Source organism: Hydra vulgaris, chromosome 04, assembly GCF_038396675.1.
Source record: "Hydra vulgaris chromosome 04, alternate assembly HydraT2T_AEP".
NCBI lineage: Eukaryota > Metazoa > Cnidaria > Hydrozoa > Anthoathecata > Hydridae > Hydra > Hydra vulgaris.
In genome coordinates this window covers 18,915,366-18,928,485 of record NC_088923.1, presented here as the reverse complement: position 1 = coordinate 18,928,485, position 13,120 = coordinate 18,915,366, and the positions used below count along the sequence as shown (strand labels likewise).

The window sequence follows — 13,120 nt, the reverse complement described above, 5'->3', positions numbered from 1 at the left end:
AGTAATAATCAAAGTATTTAACCAGTTTAGTATTAATTCAAGTGAACTAAAAAACAACTAATAAATTATAAACACGATAGACAATATAAGATAAAGTAGTAAAAAATAAATATCTATCTTTTGAAACATAACTTTAAATATGTACAATATTATATAAAAAAAGATAAGATAAATTATTATAGTATTATTCCATTTGTTATAAATATTGCGTTAATAACTTACAAATTACAATACAAGCAAAATAAATTTTTACAAAAAAATTATACCACAAACAATTACATAAACTAAACTAATTTATTAATATTAAATATGATAGTTATAAAATTCTAATAAAAACAGAAATCAATATTAGTCTGTAATAATATTATCTTATAAAATTCAATTAGAAACTCTGTTTTTTTTATCAAGCAACAACCTTTCAGTCTCTTCCAAACGCTGCTTCACGCTTTTAACAGTTTCACTTGTCTTTGCATCAAAAATGAAATTGTTTGATGTTAAAATATTTGTTTGAATATTTTTTTCAGTACATTTATTATCAACTGATGATAGTTTACCATCAACTTTTGAAATTTCAAAATCAATATTGGAATTGCTCAATGAAGAATAATCAAAATTTTCCTTTTCTTCCTCCCTTAAATAATAGTCATCATTAAAATTTTTGTAACTTATTGGTTTAAAATCTTTAATAATTTCTTCATCATCTGTATACTTTACAGGTGAATATTCACAATAAGAAACATCTTTTTTTTTCAAGTCTCTGATTTTACCTTTTTCTATGTTATTTGAATTGTAAGGCTTTTCATTTTCTAAATCAGGTAAGTCAATGTTATCATTTTTGTTAATAATACTATTTTCTGAAAGTTTCTTCTCCATTGCTTTAATTTGAATCTCCATAATTGAAACTCTAGCTTTAAGATCAACATTTAAATTAGATGATGCATCAAGTGCTTGTTCTATTTTCTGAACTTTGATGTCTAAATCACGTATTAATTCAGAATTTTTCAAACAATTTAAGCATGAACTTAAACCATCTAAAGCTCCATGTGAAGGCTCATCTTTTGATAAATTGGCTTGATTAACCAGATGTTCTAAAGCTTTTGAGTTTTGTTTTAAATGATTTAGTATATGAGGAGAAACATAAAAATTATTGTCTTTCTTAACAAATAAATCTTCTGAATGAGTTGATTTTTTTAGAGTATCAAAGTTATCTTTTTCAACATAAGAATCACATTTAATCTTTTCTACATTGGATTTTAACTCATTCATTTCATGTTTTGGTAATTCAGAGTAAGTTTTGGATTGTGAATTCGAATAAATACTTCCTTTTTTAATTGGAGTTAAAGCAAGTTCTGGAGTGGGTAAAGGCAAACTATTAAAAACAGCAGATGGAGCTACAACAGGTTTAATTTCATTGTCCTCAAAATTTGAAACACATCTTAGTCCTTTTTCTGAACTACCATTACCAAACACAACACTCTGACTTGGATCAGAATTATGCTTTAGCTTTTTTTTCAATGCTTGCTTTAACAAAATATCCTTATTTTTTTTTATACAAAGTTTTAAAATTTTTGTAACAAAAATTACTTTAACTTCTGCAAATCCGATCGAAAAAAACTGCTGTTTTGTAAGCAAAGGTTTTTCTTGAAACTCTTGAACAAGTATTCTATAAACAGATTCTAGAAATCTTGAATCACTCTTTCCATAGAAATTATAACCTTTAGATAAAAAGTAAGAGGTTAATTCGCTGGAGTATTCCATAAAAACATGGAATAATATGGGCAAAAAGGGTGTAGAAACTCCAATAATCATTTGCTCAAAATCAAGATTTTCTTCATATTTGATATTCTTAAGCTCACTTACAAGCTTGCGTAAATTGTTTCTTATATCTCCAGTTGCCATTTTTAGTTTTATATATAAATATTTTCTAAAAAGAATATTGTATTTAAAAGTGTGTGTGTATATAAATATATATAAATGTTATTGTTTTAATTAACTTGTTTTTATTTGTTTATTTTTTAGGTGCGCCAGAGTGTAAATACATCAACTGACTTAGGTAAATAAAATATGTAAGAAGTGTATATACATTGACTTTTATAAAACATATATATGAGGAGTAAAACGTATATACGAGGAGTACCACACATTGATTCAGGGTTTTGACTTGGGCTAGCAATTTTTTTCAAAAAAAAAAATATTTTTGGTGTTCTATTTTATTCAACTATATATTTTAAAAAACATAAAAATGAAAACTTTACTTTTATGTTTTTTTAACACTTTGAACCGAAACCGGTTGTTAACATTCCTTTAAAAAAACCACTTAAAAAGCAAAGCCATTAATCAAAACTACTTGCATACAACAACAACATTAAGCTATTTATTTTCCATAAATCATTTTTACAATGTATTGATATTAGTAATAATAATATTATAAATAATAACAATAATAATGATGAATAAAAAAAAAATATATATATAATAAAATAATAATAAAATGGCAGTTATAAACATAATATTACTTATAATATTAAGTTATTGATTTATTAGGATGGTATAACTCATACAAAAGTGTGATCAAAAGAGTGACAACAATTCTTAAAATATAAAATAAGTAATAATAAACACAAAGACATACACTAAAATATATAGAATGAAAACAAATTAACTAAAGCACATAGAACATACATAATTTTTTCGAATTTCAGGATTATTTCAGGACATTATTTAAATTACGTAAGGCAGTTTCAATAAACTTGCTCCTCTTTACCTTAACCCAGCATATACCTCACTTGTTTTATTTGTATTTTATATAAAATAAGAAGATCAAAACAATTATTTATTAAGTAATTGATACAATACAAGAAACAATCATTAAAGTAAACAAAAAGTTATTACACTATTTTCAATAGCTCAAGCATTGTCATTGCATTTAACTAGTTTGGAAATGCTGGCCATTATCTATAGATTTCATAAAATATCTCGAACTTTATGAGGTGACCTGACTGAGAGTGCATCAAATATCTTTTAAATTACTTTTTCTGGCACAGACTTATATAATTTTAATGAAATTTTTTAGCTGCTATTGAGTTGCTATTTGTTGGGAACAGAGCTCAATTTTAGTTTTAAAATTAGATTACTTAATTTAACTTATCCTAACTAAAGTCAAGAAAGTATATTTATGTGTTTATTTTGCAAGTAACCATGTATATCGCAAGGTGACTTGTCATCTTGTCATCACCATAATGCCAAACACAAAGACAAGTTTACTAAACAACTTAGTAAAGAATAAAAGAAAGAAAATGTTATTCTTTATCCTATTAGGTTTCAAAACTATTAAGTTCAGATTGCAGAAAAGCTTGCTACAGATAAATGGTACACTGCTATAAGCTGAATTTAAAAATATAAAACCAAGTATAAATATTTCAAGTATTTCAAAATAAAGTCATCACAGCTTAGTCTTTGGTAAAAATGTAATTAATTCATTTGATGGAAATGCTAAAATTTTTACCACAGATTTTACAAAATATTTTCTGAAACAACAAGTTATTTTTAAAACCTTAGCCAAAATTGTACTTTTCTTTTAAGTTTTGAAGTAGCAAATCTTGTCTTTGCCAATCTGACTGGTAACTCTTTTATCAATGATATTTTAACATTTAAGCATGAATCCAACTACATTACAAAACAAAATATTATTTTATGACTTAATAGGAATGTTTTTGGTACCTCTTATTCTACAAATTAGTTTTGGTTATAATATGTCTAAATTACATCATGAGCAATGTTTATTATATTTGCTTGTTGCTGAATGTGCATGATTGTCTAACACTGTATATACAGTGTTAAACAATGATTATTAGATTCAGTGTTGGACAATGAATTTCGTAACTTTTATTTAGCAAAAAAAGCTGAAAGCTTTCAAGATTTAAAAAGTCAAACAAAATTAATGTATAAAAAATATCAGTTAAAAAAAACACCCTCAATTTCAGAGAAAGGACATTAAAGAGTAAGTGAGATGACGTGAACTTACTAAAACAGCTATATTCATAGCCATATACTTTTAAAAAATATTATTGGTATATTATTAACTTCTCCTGAAGTAGTAAAATAAACACTTAATGTATATTTAATAGTTTTATGGTGTAGTAACTTTATAATAAAATAACAATACAAGAAAAATTAATAAAAATAATACAACTGTCTTTTTAATTTTAAAATAATAATGACATCACTAATATTTTACATATGTTTGTAATATTTTACATATATAAAAAAATATATATAGTTTTAAACAAATCTAAGAGCTTATAATGATTTAGCAATGCAAAATTGATTAATAAACCTAATATAATTTTTCAATTACCAATTTGAATTTCTAAAATATCAGTGGTGCCATTAAGATATCAATGACACTATTAATATTTTACATATATTTTATAGAAATATATATATATTTAGTTTTAAACAAATCTAATAACATATTCTTATAAACAATGCAAACAATTTTTCCTTGCTCTTAGCTTTTTTTTTTTCGGCATAACTCAATACTTAATTACTACTACTTTATATTACCTGTGTGGCTAAATACATTACATTTCCAGCTACTTGAAATATTTTTTTATTGTGTTGTTATTGAAGCTAAAGTCATTAAAAGATAGGTTATCCTTGCAAGCGTTAAGAGATTGTTAGTGTCAAAAATAATTTTTAAATTAACTATTACATAACATAATAAGACTTTTAATACAATAAAAACTTATTACTTAGGCAGCAAGTTTAATTCTACTTAATAAATATGCTAGTAAAAGCTCAAAAGTAATTATAGGTAAGTTTAAATACGAAAGCAACATTTTCTGTCTTTATAGAATATTTAAGTAATATGGTTCCACAATATAAACATACCATTGTTCTACATATACCTTTTTAATAAGCATGTTTTATGTTGAATAAATCATATTCGAATAAGAGAGCAACAAGTTGTCTTATTATAATGTGGTGGATAAGTTATAAATGAATCATTTAAAATGCATTTTAAACAACTTATGATTTGCAGAAACTCTATCACAAATTACAAACAATAACTTATAAGGAATTTAGTTTACGAATATTGATTGCTTTCTAAAGTAAAAGAAATATTTGTAGATAGTTGTAGTAAATTCAGCTATATTAGTTGAGTATATCATCATATACTGCAGCAGACTTTAAAACTAGAGAATTATGATGGGATATCTTATTTTAGTTAAATAGCCACAAATTTTGTTGTTGTTTGTCTCAAAATAACTTCATAAAAGGTTAGAATATTATTTTTCTGCATTCAACATAATAGATACTAAATAATTGCTTAAACTTATAGTCAAGATAGATTTTGAAATAGAATTATGTGTTCTTTCATTTAAAGCTAAAAAAATCTTTTTTTAATACACTGTGCTTTTGGGTTTTTTTTAATCAAATATTGCAGAATTTAATAAAAAAAGTCTGCGGTATTTGGCAGAAAACTTTTTCGCACCATTTTTTTTTCTTTAATAAAATATAAATACTTTATTAGCTGTTATATTCATTGCAATAATAAAAATAAAAAATTGTATTCAAGCTTTTGAATTTTAGTTTCAGAATATTTATAATTTGATATACTAGCTATTATTAAAGCTTTCCAGCAGGCTGGTGAAACAAGCCTCTGATAAGCACTTGTTAAATAGTTTTAAAAGTATAGACGACAGCTTCTGCAAGTATAGAGAACATTTCTTCAAAACTATAACTAGTATGCTGTCCCAACCACAAGCTGTAGTGTAGTCTAAGCAGAAAATCACTTTAGATACAGAAGCTGTAGTGATATGAATTTCAAGCAATGGATCAACCTGTTTATTGGCTATATTAGGTAGGATGTGATTAGTGGAATCAAAAGATGAGATCGATGAAAAGTTCTTAGCAAGCTATTCATCTTTGTCTTAAGGTGAGGTAACAAAATCTGAACCATGCAAGAGAGGAGAAATAACAAATTTGCCCTTGTTATAGTCACTTTAAAATACTCTCCAGAAGTCTTGGGAGTTTAATTTTGGAAATGAAATACAAGATTTTGTGACCTGAAAAAAGCTTGCTTTGGCTTTGAAAAATAAGAAATTGAAGGCGAGCAGTCAATTCAACTGGCCAACACAAGGAATTGACAATCAATTGGTTTTTTTGAATGGATAAACTTTTTCTTCTTTTTTTTTTGTTTAAATTCTATTTTTGTAATAGTTCTTCATGACTAAACTTTATAAATACAAATATTAGTTAATGCTTGAAAATTAACTAGTACTACCAAACAGGCAATTGATAATTTTTAATTTATTTAAAAATAACTCATTTTATTGCAATAACTCCATTAACGGTGGGAAAAGCTATGAGAAAAAAAATAATTTGAATAAATGAAGCAAAAAAGCTTAATAGATATAGTTTATGTCATGTATAACATTTATCAACGAAGCAAATTAATGGGTTCAGGGTCATTAAAGCAAAAAAATTACTGTTCTCTATTAACATGAAATAACTATTAGATAAAGATTTTAAGAACAATAAACTTAATTCATATTCGAATAAATTTTAAGAAGTAGAGCTAATAATATAAAATTATAAACAAATTATTAATTTATAATAATGAAATAATGATAAAAAGTTAATATAATATAATGCAACATTTTAAAAACAAAGATAAAAACCAGGTAGTTTTAAAATTTTTTTTTGGCTATAACATCTTTTCGCTTTAACAACCTGCTAGCAATTTCTGGTCACATATTGCAAACTGCAAAGGCAAAGACTAAGAGAAACAAACTGACTTAAAAATCCCCTGCCATAGGGCTCTTGGTTAAGTGAAGACTAGAGATAGTGTCTAAATAAAAATATTCATCTTGGACAGATGTTAACTGCGTCTAGCTGCTGTCTTGTAGAAGACCTCTTTGGCAAAGACTTTAAGGGTAAGCAGAATAATTCTGTTGACCAGCCTCAACCCCTTCTTAATCTAATAGACGGACATAGATGTACACCTGCTTTACATTGTTACCTTTCTAGGATAATGAATACTGGATCTTCTTAACTCTACTTAGAGATTTTTGCTTGTGCCTCTTTGATACTGGCAATGCAACTCTTACTCTAATGAACTAACTCTTTCCTAATGAAGGTAATTCTCTAAAACTCAGTCTAATGGTTCCCAGGCAGTTCGGTAATAAGGTTTCCTGAACTCTGTGGTAGCTCTCAGAAAAGCTGATTTCATGAACTGCTGCTGTAAAATATCAGAGTATTAACAGTGCCATGTTATGCATAGATGGCGTCCTGTTAATGTTTTTGGTGCACATTATCTTGGCTATATAAGGAGCCCTAAGTCATGACTTTAGGATAATTAAAAGGACTTTTCTTCTAATTTGACTCTTGAATCATATGGTCATACTCTTCCTTTCATTCCAGTTAAATAGGTTAACCATTCAAATCAATCCAGCTTCTGTTGCTAAAGTCATATCTCAGTTAAACTCCTTTAATACTGTGCCCAAGACAACATTCCTGTCATAGACTTACAAAAGTGTTCTCCAGAACATTATTTAGTTCTCTCTCTTATTAAACAATTTAATAAGTGTTTTTCAGAATCTTGTTTTCCTGCCTGCTGGAAAAAAGTATCTGCGCTTCCTATTTTTAAAAACTCTGGAGAACATTCTGACCTCTTCAACTATCGCCCAATCAGTATTCTTTCTGTTATTAGCTAAGTCTTTGAGTCATTGATTAACAATTTTCAATCATCCAATTTTAAGTCAAATAACTTACTGTCAGACAATAAATATTGTTTTTAATCTTCTTGCTCTACAGCTGATTTGCAAACTGCTGTGGCTAAAAGATTCTATCATACATCAGATCGAGGTGGCGAAGCTAGGGCTATTACTTTTGAATATCTTAAGTTTTGGATAAAGTTTGGCATGATAGCCTTCTTCATAAACTTGCTCCATATGATGTATCTGGGTATCTTAATTTTATAGACTAAACAATAAGATATATTAAGTTCTCGTCCTATCTCACGAAGAGACAATCCTGATTTAAGCTTCTAAACAGCTAAATTTTCAATTTCTTTCGACACTTTCTTCATTCTTTCAATTATAATTTTTCTGTTGTTTACATTACGAATGTTAAGTTTAAATAAACCGTTTATTACTAATTGAGATATGTTTTATTTAAACAAATTAAAAATATAGCCACAAAGTATTAACTTCGCATTAAAATTAATAATAGCATAAATCGCGACAAAACTGTTTACATCTGACATTTTGTTTCAATAAATAATTTGCTATAAACACTTCTCATTCATTTAGATTCAGGCTCAAAACATGAAACTACAATGAATTACCTTTATTTTGGTATATATATATTGATATATAAACATGTATTTCAATCATTTATTTTAAAAAAGAATATTTTTCAAAAACATGTAAACACTTTTGTCGCATACTGTATATATATATATATATATATATATATATATATATATATATATATATATATATATATATATATATATATATATATATATATATATATATCAGGGCTTGTGATGAAGCGAGCGCGATCGCGCTCCGCTCGTAAAACGCGCTCGTAAACGGTATTTACAAACGTTCTAGGCGCGATAAACAACACTCGTTCAGCTTATAACGAGCGTATGAAATAACGCTCGTCCAATAGTTCGGGATTATTTTTTTATTTTCATAAAATATTTAAAAAAGATTTTTTATTAAAGATATACTATTATCAAAGCACTAATATAAAATATAAAAAGCACTACGTCGTTCTCTTTTGCACTAACATAATGAATGAGCAGTTTGAAGTCGTTAATAGTCACTAATTTCTATTATGGAATGTGCACGTGGAAACACCATGTGAATACAAAAATGCGCAAATAAAATAAGAATAGAAAATTAGAAAACCACTATAAGAAAATTAAAACTTTATTTTTAATCTATTTAGAGTATTTTTAATCTTGTGAAAATATCAAGTAAGATTTATTTTATTTATTGTTTGTAATATTCCACACATCGTTTATAATAAAAATAAATATTAATAATAGAGTAATTTTTAAAATTAGTTTTTGTTTATAGTATAGGTTTTTTTATTAACTATTATTTATTTTAACTCAAATTTAAAACGATTCTGTTGTTTAGAATGTTCGCAATCGCATTCGAAAAAGAAACAAAGCAATAACGTCAACATTTATTAAATGGAAAGTTATTATTCTAATTTATTATTATTTCAAATTATTCTTGTGTTATTTTTTTAAGGTTAAAAAAACGTAATTTAAAAAAGAAATTTTAGAAAAAAATTAAATAATTAATTTGAATAAAAAATATCAAAAAATATAAAAACCATTAACCGTTAATTAAGTTTACCGCGTAACATTTTAAAATGCATATATCAAAACAACGAATCAAAACACTAAATTATACTTCAATACTAAATCAATTAGAAGTTGCGTTTTTGTTTGATATTATTTTTTTATTAATATAAATAGTTAAAAATAAAATCGCGATCTGACAATATACAAGAAGTTTGGAAGTATAAAAATCTACATCGTTGAAGTAGTTTCATGAGTGTGATACTAATTCAAACATTTTTTGACGAAAGAATTATGTAACAAATAAAAAAAGATATAAAAAAATAAAAAGCTTTTTATGAGCATCGCCTTCAGCAATTTTCATGATCGCGCTCGCCGACGTTATTTCGAGCGCACATAATCACGCTCGATGAAAACATTTTCTAATTTTACGAGCGCGATTTAACACGCTTGACGATTTTCTTCATCACAAGCCCTGATATATATATATATATATATATATATATATATATATATATATATATATATATATATATATATATATATATATCCAACAAGGACAACAAAAAAAGCTGTTGATTAATGTAGAGAATCTTAAAAAAATAGAAAAAGCGATTAAAAAAATATACAAAAGAGAGTATTTTTTTAATAAGACTATTAACAGTGATATATTGTTTTTATTGATGTTATTATTCTAGCAGCTATTCAAATAGTTTTTAATTTATTGAGAAAAATGTAGAGATATTGAGTTTTCAGTTTTAAAAGAATGAGAGAGATTGTTCCAAGCATTGGTGCAATGATGTTTAATTGATTCGCTGCCAAATTTTATTGTTCTAGTATTTTCTACATAGATATTGTTGCATGAAGAGGATCTTAGAAAGTGAGAATAATTTTTGTGTAATTGGAAGAAAACGTTCTTGAAGGATTTTGGAAGTTTATCATAAAGTTAACCCATACAATAAAACAATATAAAAGAGTAATATTGCAATTCAGCTTAAGAATTTTTAATAATTTATACAGCAGAGAGAAATTGTCAAATAGGTAATTTTAAAAGTGAATAATTTTAAGGGCTTTGTTTTGAAGAGAAACTAGTTGGTTTAAAGAACACTTTTTTTCCTCAAATCTGACACGCATACCTAAGGTGCGATCCAAATATGGCATGATAAATGTTTATAAGTGTTTTATAAAATTTACAGAATGTCTGATCTTAGCTAACATTCCAATTGATCAACTTAGCTTAATCTGTAAGTAAGTTCAATGAGATTTAAAAGAAAGACTCTCATTTAGCAAAACTCGTAAGTACTTCGCAATTTTTGAAGTAGTTAATATTTTTTCATTTATGTTGAAAGTGCAATGTTCCTTGTTTTTTTTGTTTTTGGTTTTAAAGACAACTGTTTTAATTTTTATAGAAATTGCTACAAAATCCTGACAAAATTAAAAACAGATAAAAATAAAAACCGGAGGTGTCTTGAGCTAAAAAAATTAGTATGATTTTTCTGATGAACATATCAAATTATCAGAAAATCATGCATAATACAGAATGTAGATAATTATCCTTTATTTCATGAAATAAAAAAAGGTAAGACAGAAATTTTATCCTGAGGGTTTAATTGTGACAGAAACACCCTCAACTTCTCTGCAGAACATTTTTTATCATACTTTGACAAGGATACTAACTTAAACTGAATGTCAAGACTCTATTAGAATATTTTCACACACACACACACACACACACACACACACACACACACACACACACACACACACACACACACACATACACGCACACAGATATATATATATATATATATATATATATATATATATATATATATTTTATATATATATTTATATATATATATATATATATATATATTTTTTTTAAGACCAAAATAAAATTTTTTTAAAATTTTTGCAATTAATTTTATTATCATTATTATCATTATTATTATTACTATTGTTATATATATATACACACACACACATACATATTGCCATATGTATGTGTGTGTGTGTGTGTGTGTATATATATATATATATATATATATATATATATATATATATATATATATATATATATATATATATATATATATATATATATATATATATATATATATATATATATATGTATAGTTTGCATACATCAAAATAGTATCAGATACAAAAAAAATATATAAACTATATACTCAAAAAAAATATCAGATATAATAAAAAAATATATAAAAACATAACCTACAAAACAGCATCTCGTTGAGCTCTGGGACAAAAATTTAAATTGAATAATTTCAGAAATATGATAAAATAAAAATACTAAAAAATATAATGGTGTAAATACAAATAAATTCCTAAGTAGCTATATTGTGTTTTGCAAATATATAATTAAACAGATCGAAAGTAATAAACAAACTTTGTATTTTAGCTAAAAACGGACATTCCCCGCTGTTTGTTTCGAGTCGTGTAGCCAAACATTGTGTTTTTGTGTTTTTGCCTCGCTTTGGGTATTAAACTGGATGTCAGTTGGGTTGAATAAAATGATTTCTTAAAAACTCATGTTTTAAAGATATTTTTAAAAACCTGAAAGCTCTGACTACAAAATTTAAAAGTAATTGCCAAGATGTTGAATGTAATAAAACCTTATAATTTATTATAGATAGTTTGAGTTGATGTGTATTAATCTCAGCCTGTATCAGCTTTGATACTCATACGCGCGCACACAACTTCACAAACACACAATAAAATTCACACTTAATAAAATAAAGTCACTCAAAAAAGAAATTTTTAATTTAGCAAGGAAAAATTACGAATAATGGAAAAATCTGCAAGAATGTCAATTTAAAGCTAAAATTGAACACAATTTAAACACATTTGACAATTTGACAAATTGGCACGTATAATTTGTTAATAGATATATAAGTACTGTAAAATCCTGTTAACTCAAACTCAGGATAAGTCGGAGTTTTACTTACCAGGATAAGTCAGACAAGTTTTCAATTCCCTTTAAACTTTCTCTATTAACATACTTTAAAATCATTTGCTTAAGTCGTATACTGATTAAGTCGGACCATTCGCTATCTCGTACTACTTTTTGGTATTCCTTTGGCATAAAACTTCGCTTAACTAGGAATTTTATTTTGAATTGCATATAAGTGTATATAATAACAAAACTTCCAATATTTCATTTACCAAACTTTTAATACTTCAATAAAAATTCCAAATTTTGAACGCTCGAAAGTAAATTACCTTTGTGCCAAATATAACCAAACGTAATTAAGTTTTTGATTAAATTCTATTTATTAATGAATTTTGTATTAAAAATTCAAAAACATCAATTGAAATTCAAAACTTAGAACGTTCAAAATTTTAATACCTTTAGGTCAAATATAAGTTAACAAACTAAACATTTTTACTGATATTTTTGACTCGGTTTATTTTTGATTAAACTTTATTTATTAAAAATGTCGAAGGTTGCTAAAAATAAGCTAACAAGTAAAAGTATAGAACCATAACATAACTTGTGACACCAGGGGCCCTGGCCCTCCGTGTTGTCGGTCCTGTAAAAGGAAGCTAACAAGTAGAGCTATAGATCTATATGAATGCATAATATTATATATTAGATTAAGGAGAATTATGGTCCAAAAAAAAAATTTGAAAAGCAGAAAGAAATATAACTTTTGCGAAAAGAGTTTGGATGGGAGTCTACCTAAATGAGGATTTGTATAAAGCATGTTACATGTGGCTTTTGAACACCCCAAACCAAAACATTCCTGTATCATTCTGTCAATAAGT

The 13,120-nt window shown here is 25.9% G+C and overlaps 1 protein-coding gene across 1 annotated transcript; it reads right to left on the bottom strand.

The window, feature by feature from the left end:
• Positions 1 to 99: 99 nt before the first annotated feature.
• Positions 100 to 1,946, bottom strand: LOC100199304 (uncharacterized). The gene has a single exon (XM_065795689.1). The coding sequence runs from the start codon at positions 1,897 to 1,899 to the stop codon at positions 379 to 381; it is 1,521 nt and encodes a 506-aa protein (XP_065651761.1). The 5' UTR covers positions 1,900 to 1,946; the 3' UTR covers positions 100 to 378.
• Positions 1,947 to 13,120: the final 11,174 nt, after the last annotated feature.